The sequence below is a fragment of the Aquarana catesbeiana genome, linkage group LG05 (genome assembly GCF_042186555.1).
Source record: "Aquarana catesbeiana isolate 2022-GZ linkage group LG05, ASM4218655v1, whole genome shotgun sequence".
Lineage (NCBI taxonomy): Eukaryota > Metazoa > Chordata > Amphibia > Anura > Ranidae > Aquarana > Aquarana catesbeiana.
The window spans coordinates 128150972-128168981 of record NC_133328.1 but is presented as its reverse complement, the minus strand read 5'-3'; the positions used below and the strand labels follow the sequence as shown (position 1 = coordinate 128168981).

The window sequence follows — 18010 nt, the reverse complement described above, 5'->3', positions numbered from 1 at the left end:
AAAATTTATAAGAAAAAAAACTAAACACTAAAGTTAGCCCAATGTTTTTGTATGAAAGGTGATGTTACCCCGAGTAGATAGATACCTAACATATCCTGCTTTAAAATTGTGTCTACCCGTGGAATGGCGGAAAACTACAGTGCTCAAAATTCTCCATAGGAGACGCTTTAAACACCTTTACAGGTTACCAGTTTAGAGTTGCACAGGAGATCTGGTTCTAGAATTATTGCTCTAACTCTAATGTTTGCGAAAATCCCTCGCATGAGTGGTGCGATCAATGTTTACATATGCGTGCGGAAGTAAAGTATGCGTTCGCATTTGCACATAAGCACGGTGGGACGGGGTGCTTTACATTATTTTATTTTTATTTTTTTACACTTTTTTTTTCTTGGATTAACTTTATTGCTATCACAAGGGATGAACATCTTTTGTGACAGCATGTGCTTCAACGGGTCCTCTTTATGGAGAGATCTCGGGTCTATTAGATCCCAAATCTCTCCTCTAGCCTCCCATGCAGTCAATCAGACACAGATCGGTCTGATCGGCTGCTTTCACAAAAATTTAGGCATGGTGTAATGTAAATATTTTCCTCAATATTCACAAAGAATATAAATTGTGTGCACCAAATGCCTTTCCAAATCGAGATATTACAGTGTAAATATAGCGGTGAGATCATCACTGTGCAAAGAGTAGAGCTATGGGAATGAAGGCCCACCCACGCCACCCACGCCAAGGCCCACCCACGCCACCCACGCCAAGGCCCACCCATCGAGAGGCCGCATATTTGCATGCTGTTAGCGCCAACAGGTTAATATTAACACACTCATTCAGGCCTGATATTATAGCTCTCATAATACTTCTGGCTGCAATAGGAGGACTATGACACAGAAGCTGTACTGTCCTTTATTTGCTTTTTCTCTCCCTTCTATTCACAGGATTCCTTGTATTCTAAGCCCCCATACACACTATTAGATTTTCTGCAGATTTTTGTCTTCAGATTTACCAAAACCATGCAGTGCAAGGGCCTGCCTGATTGCATACAAATTGAAACTCTTAAGGTTTGACCTCATATTATATGGTTTGGGTAAATCTGAAGACAAAAATCTGCAGAAAATCTAATATTGTGTATGGGGTCTAAGAACCTAAGAACCAACCGGTCACCAAATACAAGGCTCTGTGAATGGACAAGATGCAGAAAAAATACTTTTTGGCTTTTTGTTAGGGATGCGCTAATACTGTTTTTTTGTTATTTTTTTGGTGAGGACAAGTACTAAAACTGTTGGTCAAATACTTGTTGATACGGAGTACCGATACTTTGTGGTGCGATTTGCATGCGGTTTCCCTACCACTCCTTCAGCCTGGGTTCACACAGGAACAGTGCGGGAAACCACATGCGATTCGGACAGGAATCACACCGCATTTCTGTTCAAATCACACACAATTCTTTGCAGTTCTGCTATAAGCTCATTCTGGAATGCCTATTATCTCTACTGATACTCATATTGACTGAGGAACAGGGAGTTTATCTTCCCCAAGACAACCTGATCAGTCCCTTTAGTAGTGGGTCAGTCTTACAGACTGCAAACTTCCTTTGCAGGGAATGTCTGAAATGAGACTCCAAGCTCTGTGCACACTAGAAAAAGCAGAAAGCCAATAACACAAATGAAGAAAAGGATTGCTGGAGAAGCTTTGTACATAAACACTAAAATCAAACCCCTCCAGCTGGCCATATAGCAGAGAAATGACATTTTTTGCCATTGAGAGAATGCCATCTAACTGCAGATTAGGGTGTGTGTGTCATCAGAGAACTGTCATCAAAGGGGCAGAGAGATGATCTTCTGGGGTGTCTGTAGATCAGCATTATGTGCCAATCAGGGACAGACAAGCAGAAGGGTATTCACTAAAACTGTAGCATATGTGCATGACAACCAATCAGCTTCTAGCATTCATTTTCAAAGCTTAACTGAACAAGCTGAAGCTAGAAGCTGATTGGTTACTATTCACAACTGCCAGTTTTAGTAAATCCTTCCCCCATTGTTATGAAAAGTACAGGTATCATCTATAACCTCCTACAAAGTTAGTGTGCTGTGTACAACCCTCCACCCTGGCAGTCTGCACTGTCTCCGGCACTCACCACTCAGATAATTGGTCCACTTGTACAGGATGCCCTCCATGCTGCTGGCAGTGTCAGGCTCAGCTCCGCACGCCCCGGACTCTGGCATCGGTCCCGATCTCCACCGATCACACGGACACACACACAGTGACAGGCAGCATCTCCGTCGTGAATAGCAACCACCGGCCGCTCTCTGTAGGCAGCCGAGACTGGTGACGTCACGGAACGCCCCTTTACGTTTCAATCAGCAGAGAACAAACACTTTGTGCCTGGAGTCTCCACGCCCGGAACCTACTTCCGGGTGTGCGTGCTCAGCCAACCGCATTCCAGAACCAGGGAGGTGTGGTTTATGTATTGACCAGTGAGAGAGAGCGTTTGGGCGACGTTCACGCCCACCGCTCCAGCCTATAGGATCGGGTGCTGCAAAGTTAAATGGTCCTGGAGCTGTGTGGTTGTAGAGTGTGTGCCACGTCTGCTGGAGGGAGGATGATGGAGTTGATGGTGTTTGCAGCTCTGCTGGTCTGTGCCGGGGGCGCCCTCATCCCTGAGCCTGAAGTGCAGATCACAGTGCTGGAGAAGCCTTATATCTGCAAGAGGAGGACTAAGAATGGGGACATGCTGCTGGTGCACTTCGAGGGCTTCTTGGAGAGCAATGGGACCCGCTTCCATTCAACGTGAGTCCTCCATCCCCATACGTGATGGGGCTCATTCACATTCAACGCTGCCTACACATGTATATGGTGTTGTATGGATGTGAAGGCAGCATTACAGGGATTAGTGGAGTTACATGAAGCTGTGTCTGCGAACAAACGGGCGCTGCGTTTATCAGCGTATGAAATAGAATGCATGGCGTAGCGCTAGAACAATTCTACCCGTCTAAATGTTGTATGGGGGCGAAATGTCAGAAAGCACCCGCCTTCTGTGCAGAAAATGCTCATGTCTATGTGAATGAGCCCCTTTTAGGCCTCATTCATCTCTTCTAGACAACTTTCCTCCTGGCAGCGGCGTTTTGGCATAAAATAAAAAACGTCCTGTAAGTTAGGGATGCACTGGTATTGGTGCCAATACCAAATTACATTTGCATGGGTATTGGTACTTTTGGTACAGTTTGGGCCCATGCAAAATGAATGGCTGCAAAGAAGTGCAGGCGACTTGAACAGGAATGCAGTGTGACTTCTTTCTGAATCGCATGCAATTTCCCCCACCTCTCCTGTGTGTCAAGGGAAAAGCACCATCTAGTGGGCAGTTTAACCACTTGAACCCCGGAAGATTTTACCCCCTTCCTGACCAGAGCACTTTTTGCGATTCGGCACTGCGTCGCATTAACTGACAATTGCGCGCTCGTGTGACGTTGCACGCAAACAAAATTGACTTTTCCCCCCCCACAAATAGAACTTTCCTTTGGTATTTGATTGCCTCTGCAGTTTTTTATTTCTTGCGCTATAAACAAAAAAGTGACAATTTTGAGAAAAAAAAAAAAATAATAATAAATATATATATATATATATATATATATATATATATATATATATATATATATATATATATATATATATATATTATTTATTTTTTTTTTTGGTAAAAAAATAATTACAATAAGCGTATATTGATTGGTTTGTGCAAAAGTTACAGCGTCTACAAAATAGGGGATAGTTTTATGGCTTTTTAGTTTTTACTAGTAATGGTGGCGATCTGTGACTTTTATCGGGACTGCGACATTATGGCGGACACGTCAGACAATCTTGACACATTTTTGGGACCATTGGCATTTTTATAGCGATCAATGTTTTAAAGCTGCTTTGATTACTGTGAAAATGTCACTGGCAGTATAGTGGTTAACCACTAAGGGGCAGTGAAGGGGTTAAGTGTATCCCAGTACGTTTTCTAACTGAAGGGGGATGTGGACTATGCAGGGGACCTGACAGATCGCTGTTCGTACTCTGTATAAACAGACAATCTGTCTGTTCTCCCCTCAGAGAACCGGAAACTGTGTTTACACACACAGCTCCCGGTTCTCGGTGTGCCCCGAGCAGTGCTGGGACAAGGCCATCTGGTGCCCAGGGCGAAGATGGTAAACTGCACCCCCCGGGTATAAAGAAAGAGTCAGTGTCCTTTCAAAACCAGAAAACACTAAAAACAATACAATACTGTAGCTGCAGCCCCATCGCAGTATATCTACTGCGGCGGGTCAGCAAATGGTTCAATTGTAAGTTCACTTTACAGAAAATCTGTAAGGTAAACTTACATTGGACCCCCTCCCCATCCCTCCCAGTCCTGCTAACCTGGAGTCCAGCGATCTCCCGCACTGACCCCTTTACATTACACATCACCCTGCACCTCTGGACCCCCTGCATGTTACACAGACCCCCGTTCAGTGCAGACCCCCCCCATTCAGTGCAGATGCCCCCTTTCAGTGCAGATCCCCCCCCCCCCCCCATTCAGTACCTCAGATCAGCGCGGCGGCACATGCTCAGCAGATCCCCTCCCCCTGTTTACACATAAACAGAGAGGAGGGGGAGGCGGCTTCACTCTGTTCGGCTTTGCCTGTGTGACATCCCGGATCGCACAAGCAGACAGGCCGCGAGAGAAGAGATGATGGTAGGTGCAGCGGTGTCACCCTGCACACCCCCTCCCCCTCGCATCACAATATAGATCACCTCTCCCTGTGCCTGTCACTGCGCCGCTGCCTAAACACGTGGCGCTGCCACCGCTTCAGTCGCAGAGGGGGGGCAGCCTGACACCCCCCCACCCCCCCCCCAGTGTGTGGTACTCTGGGTGGCCTGCCCCACGCCTCTGCACATCTTTGCAAGCAGGCGCAGCTCTGCAATGTTGTAGGGGCGGCCGGTGATAGTCACTTGCCCAGAAATTTTAACATCACACTGCCTGCCAGCGCTGCGCCCCCTTCCTACAATAAATTGCTCCGCCCACCCCTTGTACCGGCCCTGGCCCCGATCGATCGCGGGAGCCCGGCAGTGATCGCGACCGCCGGGCACTCGCATGGGCTCTGTGGGTGAGCAGCGCACGCCACCTAGTGGCCGTCTATGGTACCGACGTACCATGAACGTGATTCGCGCAGCCGAGCCATGTTGCCACAGTATAACTGCGGCGGCTGGTCGGCATGCGGTTAAAGTGATTGTAAGGCAGGGGTCTCAAAGTAGCAGACCGGTTACAAATGGCCAACAGGCAGGGCCGATCCTAGGCGGGTGTGACGTGGCAGTACACAGCGGCTGGGAGCTTTCTCTCTGTCTCCTCTCCCATGCATGTTGCTGCAGCCCAGCACGCACAACACAGGAGAGCGGAGGGAGGATCTGCCCATAGCCCCACCCACCTAGTTCTATCGAGACGTGCCCGGGACGACCTGCGCATGCGCCGTATGTAATACCACAACGGCTGATTTTACGGTCAGCTGTTGTGACAGCGCCTGCGCACAATAGCCGTCTGAAGAAGTTTTTCAGTCAGATTGTGCGGAGGCACGTTCATGTAGGTGAGGGGTGGAATTTAACATGAAGGGGGTGGATGTTTTTCATTGAAGACCAGGGCTGATTTAACGTGAAGGGGGTGGATATTTTCAAGGATGGCCACTGCTGCAAAGATGGGGGCAGAATTTTAAAAGTTTAGCTAAATAGGCCCTCCACGAAGAATAGCAGAGCAAAGCTTTGTTTAGCAGATTTGTTTGGGCATCGTTAAAAATTCCGCCCCCATCTTTGCAGCACTGGCCATCGTTGAAAACATCCACACCCTTCATGTTAAATTCTGCCCCTAACATACATGAGCACTCCTCGGCAGCGCGAGGCACAATCTGACCGGAAAATGTCTTCAGTCGGCTATTGTGATGGCGCCAGCGCACAACAACTGATCATAAAATCAGCTATTGCGTACGATGCATGCGCAGTTCATCTCGGGCACTATTCGATAGCGGGCACTTCTCGACAGAACACCGGCCCCGGATCCAGGGCGGAAGATTGTGGCTTTCTCAGGGTGCCCTGCCGCTAGGCCTGTGGTGAGGAGAGGACTCGGGGCAGAAGATCAGGCCACCAGCTGACTGCCAGCAGGAGAGGTAAGTGAGCCATCACACAGAGGCTGAGCAAAGTCCTTAATTGTGTGACTGGGGTTGAAATTTGTGAAGAGGGGGTATGTGTGTGTTAATAATTAATGGTGACACCAGTGCTGGGGGTTAATTGTGCGTCCACTGACACCAGTGCTGGACAGTTTGCATGTGGCCCCCGTTGGATGTGAAAATTTGTCCTGTGGCCCTCAGGTAATTTGAGTTTGAGACCCCTGTTGTAAGGCTTCCCCCTCTGTTAAAAAAAAAAAAAAAGTCAGAAGCGCTCTCCCAGGGGTTACCTTGTGGATGTGCTCCCGAGTCCAGCATTTGCGTCCATAGATGCAGAATGCTGGACTCGGAGCTTCCCCCCCAGGGCCTGTATTATAGGATTTGATAGCGGGAGCCAATGGCTGCACTGCTATCAATCCAATCAAGAGCTGAGACAATGGGCAGAGGGGAAGAGTGTGTCTCTGGCGTGGGAAATACAGGAAACAGGTGAGTAAAACAGGGGGGCAGGGGGGCCAGTCAGTGACCAGAAGGGTTTTTTTTTTTTTAATTTTTTTTACCTTAGTGCATTGGATGATTAAGGTGAGAACGCAAGGGTTTACAACCCTTTAAACTCGCGGTACATATCTGGCCACATGCAAAATCTACATGGGTGTCCTGGTTTGCCAATAGCAAATCATGGCCGCTAGAGGTGCTCACAGGGCTGGTGGAGATGTAGCGGCGGTTCGCACCCAAGCTGACATCACTTCTCCAGCCCTGTGAGCACCTCCATCATTGATAGACCGGACACCTATGTAGATTATTTTGCATGTGGTCACATATGTACTGTGAGTTCTAACACTTTTTTTTAAACTGCCCACTAGATGGTCTCCTCCCTCTACCTACAGGAAATTGCATGTGATTTGGACACAAATTGCACCGCATTTCTGTTCAAATCGTGTACGATTTGCGCCAATTTTTATTTTCTATTGACTCAAATTGCACTGCAAAGTTCGGTATCGGCAAGTACTTGACCGAAAGTATCGGTACTCGCCGATGAAGAAAAGGGGAGTGGGAGGAGAAGGGTATCTGTGCAACCATACTGTAAACTAGTGTATCGTGTTTAGGTGCGTCATATCATTGGCCAGAATAATTATGTTTAAGCGCTAAATGTCTGGCGCTTAGGTGCCTTTACAGATGTCAATTTTTTTTTTTTTTTCCTGGCAAAATTAGGCTGCTCCTGGGCACACTGCTTTTTTTTTTTTTTTTTTTTTTTTTTTTCCCTCCTCCTCTGCCTTTAAATGTCTGTGGGTGCCCCATTGGCGCTTCTGGGTCTTCCTCTTTGGTGAGTGCCCCCATAGGAAGCTGCTTTGCATGGAGGCAATTATGTGGGCTTGCTCCCAAGCCTCTGTCCATTGACACACAGGGCAGGTCTGCTCTGCCCCCGTCGTCAAGAATTTGATTGACAGCAATGGTAAACAATGGCTCCTGCTGCTATTAATTATTGAGGGACAGAGGTGGAAGAGCTGCTGCTCCTGTGCACATCGCTGGCTCAGCTAAGTGGAAGAGTGTGTGTGTGTGTGTGTGTGTGTGTGTGTGTGTGTGTGTTGTTGTGTGGTGTGTTTTTTTTTTTTTTTTTTTTTTTTTTTTTTATGCATAAGGTGTTGCGCATGTACAGACATGGGACTTCCATAGCAGCTCCATCTTCAGGCATGAGTAGATGTGCCACGGATCTCTGCCAGGACCTGAAGCTCTACGGCATGTGTGCAGGATCTGGAGAGGGTGCACAGACTTTATTCTTGCCGGGGGGGGAGGCAGGTGAAAGGTCTGCTTTAAGAAGGGGCATATGCGAAAGGGTGCCAGAATCCCCCCCCCACTCTCCTTTTTTATTTTTTTTTTGCCAGTGTATTCCATTGTCTCATGCAGGCCCTGTGCTGCCATCTTCAGTGATGTCAGGGGGTGTAGCTGTCTTTTCTGGGTTCTTGCATGCTGGCTGCAGAAACTTGAAGCAATTTAGTACCTTGCGGCGTCTTGGGATGCATGATGTGCGCATGTCAGGAGGCTTTGGGTACTGCATATCTCATGATCACTCAGGCCATAATATAGGGTGTCCTGACAGGAGGTCCCCCCCCCAAAAAAAGAAACGTTTTGTTTGCAAGAAAGGGATAGAACGGTGGAATTTTTAGACAGTGGGTTGGGAGGTTGAAGGTCCACTTTTGGTACCATACCCATCAACATTTTAGAGTGTACACCCTCCCCACTGCCCATACAAGGAAACGTGTACCTACGAAAATAGCTTTTTATTTGGAATGAAGTGCATGACCTCTTTGCACATGCTCAGAATGACAATACTCCAAGATTGTGCCATTTAGGGGCAGGATCCCCCTGAAGGGACAAGTGACGTGGCCTTCCCAGAGGGCACCTGTGCAGCCAGGGCTATGTCCAATAGTAATTTAGAGGAGACACTAAATTTTTTTTTATTTATTTATTTTTTTTTGTGGGGGGGTGGTGCGTGCTGCTGTGCATTTTAGCAAAAGGGCAGAAGGTTAAGTCTACTCTAGGATAAAGGGTCCCATTCTTAGAACAGGTTTGCTTGAAATGTCTGGATGATATGGGGCACTTATAGGTGGTGACCCTTGTAGATGGGAAGGATTTGTAACATAGACACCTGGCAATCCATTACTGAAATTTTCAGTCTTCTGTCATTAGGGCCCATTCACATGTCCCTCAAGTCTACATTTTGCAGGTATATGGAAGGGATCAAATTAGGAGAAACCATACTGGTTTGCAAAAACTGCCATCATCCTACATAATATTGGAAGAAATTATCTGCAACAAAGTGCATGTAAGGGACGCCCCTTTGGATTTTAACGGCAGGAAGAGAGTAGAAAGAGTATATAACCATAAAAGGCACCAGTAGTGCCAACTTAGTGTACAAAAAATGGATAAAAGTGTCTAAAAAGACAAGACAGACATATACAATCGGTAATTGATATCCGTACAAAGAATTGTATCAAAGACATATAGAGCATAAATGAATAATATCACCCAGTGCCAGCAACCCCAAACCATCAACCCACATGGGGTGGGTCTGGTGGGGGTAGGTGGCTAATGCATATTTCCCAACATGTTTCGGAGAAGACCGTAGTCACACTTGTATATTCCTTCTTCAGGGGAATTATTTTACATACAGATGGGTGGAGGAAAATTATTTCTTGTCTATAATGAAGCTCATGTCATAAAGAAAAAACAGATGAAAATATCAACATGCTGGTTGTGAGGGTCCACAGGTGACAGAGGGAGCGCCAGCGATAACACGCGGGGCCGCATGGGCACCTTCACAAGGAACGCCAAATCCACCCTAAGTCAGGATGGTAAATCAGGGACATCTGCTGCTGACAGTCCGGTGTCTGCCAAGTCAGGATGGAAAATCAGGGGCATCTGCTGCTGACAGTCCGGTGTCTGCCACTGTGTTGGCATGAGACATCCGTATATGCAGGTATGTTTAAAAGTTGGCGCAAGATCTTTGTTAAAACCTTTCATCCACTGATGCATGATAAAAGGGGCAAAGTTGATGGGAGTATCAAACAAGCTCTTGCATGATTATGGTAAATATTTTGGATCCCTTAAAGTTCAATTAAAATTCAAAGTGGTGGAAGTAACAATCCTGAGCGTTCTGCGGACCCTTGCACTCCTGGTGAAAGCAGAGGTCTATCACAGAGGGAGAACTCTACCTCAGCAGATGTTGTCAGACCCCTGCTTCCACACACAGCGCAAGCTTCTCGCTGCAGGATGCTTTTCTTGGGCTGCTTTCTCAAGAAAATGAACTGAATGAACAGTTTGTTTTGATGCACATTAAATATACTATATTTGATTTAAAATGAAAGGTCAGTTGGGCTTTAAATATCTTCTCGGGCATTAGGAAGTTCAACTGCTGGTCAGATGCACCAGTCTGTTCATTCTGAATGATTTCAGAAACATGTTATCAAGTCCAAAGCCTGACACTGGCCTAAAGCACTCTATTTTTAGATGCGTGACCTCAATTTTTAACTTCAGATTCAGATCGGAACTAAATCCTCCTTTTTCAGCCAAGGAAGCTACCATCTTGGCCTCTGTTTGATCTGCAATTGCCATGGTGTTGCACTTGTGATCAGTTATGACACAAGAAATTTGATTATTTGACAGTTTGGTTGAATGCACAAGCAAATGTGACTGTTATATTCCCAGCATGCTGGGAATTTAACTTTTTAAAACCATTAAATGGTTTCGGTTCCGTTCACTTCAGCTGAAAAGAACTGTCACTTTCTCCAGTCTTCCAGGACAGCCTCTGAGACCTTGGGCTCCTCCATCCGGATCAGGAAACGTGTACCCCATTCCAAATAAAAGGCGGTCCTCCCAGCATGTGTTTCTTCTGGAAGGATAGGATGCATGTTATGGAACCTAGGAGAGCTCTTGGTCACAGGTTGACCAGAGGGGCTTCCTTTTAAAATGTACCCCCCCCCCCCCCTCCATGATTTCTCCCTGGAGAAGCTGGTCAGTCTAGGAAGCTGCATAGGCAGTGACAGACTGGTGTCATCAGCGGGCGCCAGAGGCTTGTGGTTCCTGGTCTCATTGAAAGCAGCACAGGCAGCAGCCAAAATGGGCGGCTGGTGAGTTTAGGAGTGACCCAGCGTGGCTGTGGGAGAACACTGTTTGCAGCATGGCTAGGCTAAGCTCTACGTGGGAGAAACCCTTATGCCGTGGCTGTGTGGATAGTTTGGTGAAGGACGAATCCGTAATCGCATGTCACAAGATTCTGTCATCAGTAAAGAATGAGGACTTCAACTTTTTAAAATCATTTAAAGGTTTGCTAGAAAAAATTCAGGGTCCTGCAGTACCAGCTGTCCCAATTCCTTCCTGGGTGGGGGGGAGATTGAGAGGATCCTGAGGAGGAATCCAGATCCCCTGCCTCCTTAAGCTGATTTGGCTTCAGAGGATGATGTCAGAGAAGGTGACTCCTCCAGAGGCTCAAGGTATAAGTTGCCCCTGGATGATAATGATTTGCTTAAAGCAATTTACAACACCTTGGAGATTTGAGGGGGGGGAAAAAAAGTACAGCTGTCAAAGCATGACCAGATGTATGAGGGGTCTCATGCAAAGAAATCAAGGGTTTTTCCCGTTCATAGTGTTCATCTTTTTGGTGCAGGCCTAGAAGAGGTACTAGAGTGCACTGCAGACAAAAAGAAAGCTTTCCCTGAAGTGAAAAAGAAGGTAGGTGGCCAGAGGTCTTTTCATGGTCAAAGCCAACAGGGTCAAGCTGACTGGGATAATCGCCCAAAGAAGCATTGGATGGATCACAAAGAGGTAGAAGGATACTATTCAATCCTTAGAAACCTGGAAAACCCCAATGACTCCTGTCTCCCAATGGGATGAAGATTGGGAACCTTCCTCCCGCAATGGGCGATAATTTCCTCCAAGTACATTCTGGACTTGAGCCAGAATGGTTACAGGTTAGTTTGAATCCATTCTTCTCTTGGTTGGGGAGTGCATCTGGGTAGCGGGGTAGCCCAGGGGACCTGGTCTCCAAGAGAAGCCCGGTGGTCTTCCAACCAAAGGGAGGAGTTAGCGGTCCAGCGAGCACTAAGTGCTTTTCAGGTGGAACTAGTGAATTCTCGCCTTAGATCCGCTCAGAAAATGTAACCATGCTTGCATACATCAACAAACAAGGTGGTACGAGGAGTCAGCAGCTGCAGATAATTGCAAACAACTTTTTTTTTTTTTTTTTTTTTTTTTTTTTTTTTTCTGGGCGGAACAAAAAAAAGTTGGCCTCGGTCTCAGCCATACACCTGAAAGGGTCCCAAAATTCTCTGGTGGACTTTCTCAGCCGTCAGTGACTGAGTCAGGACGAATGGGCACTCAGCCAGGAGCGTCTTGCAGCCATCACACAAGTATGGGTTATACCAGAAGTGGACCTCTTGAGTCCCAAAAGAACAAAGGTAGAAAAGTTATTTTACCTGAACCCTAGGGATTAGGCGATAGGAATAGATGCCTTATCCAGTCCTTGGGTATTCAGCCTGGCGTATGCTTTTCCCCGATGAGGTTGATTCCGCTTGTTCTTTGAAAGTTAATCTCTGAGAAGACAAACCTCATCCTGGTGGCCCCTTTTTGGCCCAAAAGGTCATTGTTCTCCATCCTCCATGGTTTAGGAGATATTTCCGAAAGACCCAAGTGCCGATGACTACGGCATAGACGCATGCGCACTTTAGAAAAAAATGGCACGATGTGCCCTAATAGGGGGTCATGCTGTGACTTGTGACTCTGGCCAGTCACAGAGCTGGAGTTCGTGGCCCCGGAAGGAAGAGGGGCGAAGATGGACATTCCCTGCTAGCGGGGACAATGGAGACATTGCGGGGTTTCGGTTTCAGGTAAGTGACACCTAATGGGCTACTATGCGATGCATAGTAGCCCATTATGTTTTACCTTTGCAGGGAAATAAAGAAGTAAACACTTATATGGAAAAAATTGCGCCAACTCCTAAAAAATATTGTTCTTATTAAAGTGAAGCAGCCAACACAACAACCTGACTAATTGTGGATATATAGAGTAAAAAAAGTGTAGCGCTAAAGGTAATGTTGTTACATGAATAACAGTGATATCTAAAGCTGAAGGTACAAAACCCTGGAGTATATACCAAATAAACCAGTAGTGATTATATGAAGTGTGTGGAAAAAAGATACCCCAGCAGAAGGCCCTCCCTTATTCAGTGGAGGTGATGTTCTTGCTGGTTGCAGTTGGGCCATGTGAAAGCGTAGTAGTTTTCGCAGACTCCTGCATTAATATTGTTGGCTGTGTCTTGACCAGCATGTAAACGCCTTTTTTTTTTTTTTTTTTTTTTTTTTTTTTTTTTTTTTTTTTTATTAAATCCTTTCTCTCTCCTTACCCTTTGAAATTTCAGTTCTACGCTGGAGTCTGACACTTACACTAGTTGGATTCTATGTTTGTCTATATATAGTCGGTGCTTCTTGGTTTGCTTCTGACGGTAGGTTGCTGGCACTAGGTATGTGTAATTGGTAGCTATGCCATTGCTAGCACAGTTCTGGATATGGCTATATATTCAAATTACAATACACAATTTATTATATTTAGAGATCTTCTTAAGGCTCAGTTCATGCAACCGTGATGTGTTTGTTGGGTTTTTTTGTTTTGTTTTCTGTGACACTATGTAGTGCAACTTTGGATGTGGTTAGCATATTCTATGCAGCCGAATGTTGCTCAGATCGTACCAAAATCGCACTGCATAGTTGCATTATTTCCCTTGTCATGCAATTCTGTGCAACTCATTTTATCAGAAATCGCACCAGTGTTTAAGTTGTACATTTGAGTGGTATCATTGTGTTAAAATCCTTTCGTTTAAATTTCCTTGACATTTATGATATCAATTTTGATTTTCTTCAGTTATGCAAATAACAATAACCAGCCTGTATGGTTTACACTTGGCATTAAAGAAGCTATCAAAGGATGGGATAAAGGCCTTAAAGATATGTGTGTGGGGGAGAAACGAAAGCTGGTTGTACCACCTTCACTGGCCTATGGAAAGGAAGGGAAAGGTAACTACTTTTTTTTTTTTTTAATTTGTGTCACTTGTTACATTTTTGGGAGGGTTACAGTCTGAAAAAGATGGGAGACCTCCATGTTTACCAATGACAGAACTAGTCAGCCGTTTTTAAAGCGGAGTTCCGCCCAAAAGTGGAATCTCTCACTCACACTATTTGGCACCTTTCGGGGGGGGGGGGGGGGGGGCATGTACCTGTTTTTAATAGGTACCCTGTACCTACTTCTGCTGAACCTCGCCGCAGCGACAGTGCCTGGTTCCCTTACTGGCAATGGCAACACTGACAGCTGATGGAAACACTATAGTGCAATTAAACACATTAGGCTCTACTCCCCCCCCCCCCCCCCCCCCTCATATGATTGATTTTAGGCTCCTAACTTCATTCTGTCACAGATGATACTACAGTCCCAAAACATTTTATTAGTGGGATATACAGGTACTATCCAGGGATAAATCTTGAAATTCTACAGTTGGGAGGACAGATAACAGTTACAATACCAAAAAAGAAAATGCCATTCTTTAGGGTTTGCATGCTCTTGCCTTACTACTCTTTCTGACCATCTCTTTCATTTTCAGAATTTTAAGATCTGTTTTGTCACTTTACACATTTTGTTTTAATACTTGCACCACTAATTTCCTGCCATGCACGTAGTTGATAGACTTTCTGTCGTACCTACCCCAGGAACACTAATGTTGCATTATTAACACTAACCTCTATTTGTCTTGTACTTAATCCAAAGTGTATTCTGGTGTTACACGAATAGTCCTTTGGAAAGCAGCGGCACACTCACCCAGCAAATAATGCATGTGGATTGTCACCCTTTCTTTAATGCTACACTTGCTAAAACTGGTAAGGATTGAACAATTTTTTTTTTTTTTGCTCATTTTCTAATGACTGCTGTGTCTTCAGAGGACTGCAAACTGACCCATACATTGTTTTGCTCCGCTAGGAATGCAAGTTTATGTAAATGGTCAAGATAAGGGCCATGGGATTGATCAGACAGCAGTGCATGCTGTCAGCAATGGCCAAAGACTGTCATTGATTAGATAAATTGGGGGGAGTGGAAAGCTGTCCCCACTGGGAAAACATGGTAATTACTGCTGGTGGAGATGTCTGTCTATCCGCTTGTACCCGCTAGCAATAATCGCATGTAAAATCTGACAGTATGGTTGTACCCAAGTTGATTGCTGGACTTGGATGGTTTCAGCCTGCCAATACATGGGTCACATTTGATTTGAATGGTCTGTGGCTGGCTTAAGTAATTAGACAAGAAGCCTGTTGCATGACATTGACTTTCATTTTTTTCAGAGTGGAGTGCAATGCACACTTTTTTTAAAGCCTGTAGTGCATGGCAATACCTAAACTTTGTACAGTGACCCCCTAGGTCAATTATGCTTCATTTTTACCTAGTAGATTTGGGTTACTGGGTGTAAGTGTAGTAGCCAATTAGTTGTCAAACAGTACAAGATGGTTTGTAATTGATGGCTATGCATTATTGGACAAAAACCCTTACAAGATTAAGATGTCTTTGCATAAGGTCATCTATCTCCCCCCTGTCCGCAGAAAAAACCAATGACCTAGCAAGGAGATGTGGGGGGGAAAGGAGAACCATTAGAAACCATTATTAAATATGTGAAATAATAAAAAAAAAAAAAACCTGCGTATCCAGCCACACGTGAAATAGTTCATAGAGTTTTAGGAGTGTGAAGCCTAAATAAATTTAACCGCCAATCAATCAAAATGGTGATGAATCCTCCCAGGTTAAAGTCTCTTATAGTGGACGAAATAGCCTCTACCACTCAATGTGCTCTAGTGAATTAAATGCACCTTACCAGAAGGTGAGACCACCCTATGACGGATGGTCAAACATGCTCTGTGTCAGTTCTATATGGTATAAGAATCCGCAGGCCTAGAGATAAGACTCGGATATCCACTTGTATTATAGTTCATATTTCATTGTAGAGTGCTGCTAGAAAGGAACAACATCCGCTGATCACAACACTCAGGTGGTAGCCGATTTTATAGGGAATAGGACTACAACTATCTACTCTTATAATATTTATTAAATACTTGTTCTGTCAGCCAGATTTAAAGTTCTTGCAGTTTCAGGAGCTTTGCAGCCATCTGTCATTGTAAATAATCCTAATGTATCCATCTGACCTTCACTCATCTGTGCTGATTGCGTGTGGGTTTTTATTTAATATAGGAAAAATTCCACCAGAGAGCACTCTAATCTTTGATCTTCATCTTATTGAGATTCGAAATGGACCACGATCGCATGAGTCGTTTCAAGAAATGGATTTGAATGATGACTGGAAGCTGTCTAAAGAAGAGGTAACTGAATTCTTGACTATGTCTCAAACATTTATACAAATGGATTTGATAAAACTTCTCAAATCAACTGCTGGGCTCATTCACACTTGTCAGTTATTGGCAGATGGGTTTTTTTTCTTAATTATATGTTTATTTTAATTTTCTTTACCTCAATTACATCCACCAGGTGAAAGCCTATCTGAAAGCGGAGTTTGAGAAGCACGGCAGTGCCATAAATGAAACCCAACATGAAGTCTTAATTGAGAGCATATTTGAGAAAGAAGATGATGACAGCGATGGTTTTATTTCTGCCAGAGAATTCACATATGTTCATGATGAGCTATGAACACAGATCATTTCTAAGTTTTTTTTTGTGGGCTAGAAGTTTAAGCAACTTGAGTTTTACTAATCCATTTTTTTGAAGGTACAGTTTTCCCACTGTTGGCCAACAGTAACCAGATTTTCTTTTGCGGTTGTTAAGAAATAAATGGGTTACTGTGGAACAGACTATCTGGGACACTTGTAGTACTACTTGGGTTGTGTCTAATATCACTGGGACCTCTCTCAAAGTGTGTTTTTCATACATTCTCCTGAGAGAACTAGGAATTAATTGACGGATGCAGTTGACCACCTTCTTAAGGGCCTGTGTCACCTGGCTTTTGGTGGCTTCAAATCAGGTTTTGCATTCCCATACAAGTCTAGGAGCATGCAACACCTGCTTGAAGCAGGTTAGGAGGTAGTCAATATGCACCTGTCATTTAATTCTAAATGCTCTCAGAAGCATCTCAAACCAATACAGTCAACACAAGCTTAAATTCCATTGACAAAAGCCCTCAAAATGCATTTGTATGTCAACAAAAGCCTTTTGATACTTGCCCTTATACAATCCTACTGAAACTGTCTTGGACCTTGTTCAGACCAGTGGCAAATACCAGTGGTTCCGCCACATTTTTGTCTCCCTAACAGAACTTTTTTTTTTTTTTTTTTTTTATTGTCTAACCCCTCACCAATCTATCCAAAGCTTAAAAAAGAAAAAAAAAAATGCGTTTTTAGTTGTTCTTTAAATTGGAATTCAAGGCTATTCCTAAGCTTAAACCCGCCCTAATCCTATTGTAATGCCTACCTATTCTGTGGGAGATCTGGTCACATGATTGGCTCCCAGCGGCAGCTTCAGGGAAGTGGAGGTACAGCTGCCAGCGGATGCCCCATAGTAAGCCTATGGGTGATGTCACTGTATAGGAGTTTCAGCCATTGTCAGCAATCTGTTCTCCCCTGAAGCTGTATACTGGGGAAATCCTGTGACCAGACTGGAATGCCTTCAATAGGCTTTAGAAAGGGGGTGGGTGCAAGTTTAAGCATGGTTACGCATAGCCTTGAATTGATCCACTTTATTGGTAATCTGCTGACCTACATTTGGACATGCTTTTTAATGCAGGAAACTGTCCATCTACACAAGTGCTTACTGTGTGTTAACTGGTGAAGATGTCTGGCATGTATAGCTGGCTACATAGCCCACATTGGGCACATCTAAAAGGGGTAAAAAAAATCTGAGTCCGTATGCAGGGAACTATGCACAATATGGTGCTAAATGTCTGTCTTATTTCAATGAGCTCTTGGAGTAGAATGATTGTTGTAATTTTTGTGGTGTGTTTTTTTTTTTTTTTTTTTCTTCAAATTTTAATGGTGGAAATAAAGTGTTATACGTCCTTGGACTGTGGAAATGGGAAAGTTCTTAATCTAAACAGTCTGCTCACCCATCACAAATACTGTACCCCTGCTTCCTCTCTGAAGGCACATTTCATATGCTCCTGTGAAACTGCAGAGTCCTTCAGGCCAGGCGTTGGGTAGGACACAAAGGCCTACAGGTATAGCTAATAAAACTAAGTGCAATATTGCAAACTAAGGGAGCAGAAGACTTTAATTATCTTTGATGTAAATATACAGCTTCAATATGCTACCGTG

At 44.7% G+C, this 18010-nt stretch overlaps 2 protein-coding genes across 2 annotated transcripts in view; one reads left to right on the top strand and one right to left on the bottom strand.

The window, feature by feature from the left end:
• PLEKHA8 (pleckstrin homology domain containing A8) overlaps positions 1-2442 on the bottom strand; it is a 60606-nt gene extending 58164 nt beyond the window's left edge. Inside the window, exon 1 of the mRNA XM_073630178.1 lies at positions 2135-2442. Within this exon, the coding sequence (XP_073486279.1) occupies positions 2135-2222 (88 nt within the window). The 5' untranslated portion in view covers positions 2223-2442. The remainder of the gene's footprint in view (positions 1-2134) is intronic.
• A 54-nt stretch (positions 2443-2496) lies between these two features.
• Positions 2497-17058, top strand: FKBP14 (FKBP prolyl isomerase 14). Its single transcript, XM_073630179.1, has 4 exons — positions 2497-2787; positions 13578-13729; positions 15942-16069; positions 16236-17058. The coding sequence occupies exons 1-4, from the start codon at positions 2546-2548 to the stop codon at positions 16392-16394; spliced, it is 681 nt and encodes a 226-aa protein (XP_073486280.1). The 5' UTR covers positions 2497-2545; the 3' UTR covers positions 16395-17058.
• The last annotated feature ends 952 nt before the right edge of the window (positions 17059-18010 follow it).

Bases quoted from the DNA above. Each gene is read 5' to 3' on its own strand.
- FKBP14 (XM_073630179.1), top strand. From the start codon at position 2,546: ATGGTCCTGGAGCTGTGTGGTTGTAGAGTGTGTGCCACGTCTGCTGGA. The intron at 2,788-13,577 runs GTGAGTCCTCCA...GATTTTCTTCAG, and splicing joins GGGACCCGCTTCCATTCAAC to TTATGCAAATAACAATAACC. The intron at 16,070-16,235 runs GTAACTGAATTC...TACATCCACCAG, and splicing joins GGAAGCTGTCTAAAGAAGAG to GTGAAAGCCTATCTGAAAGC.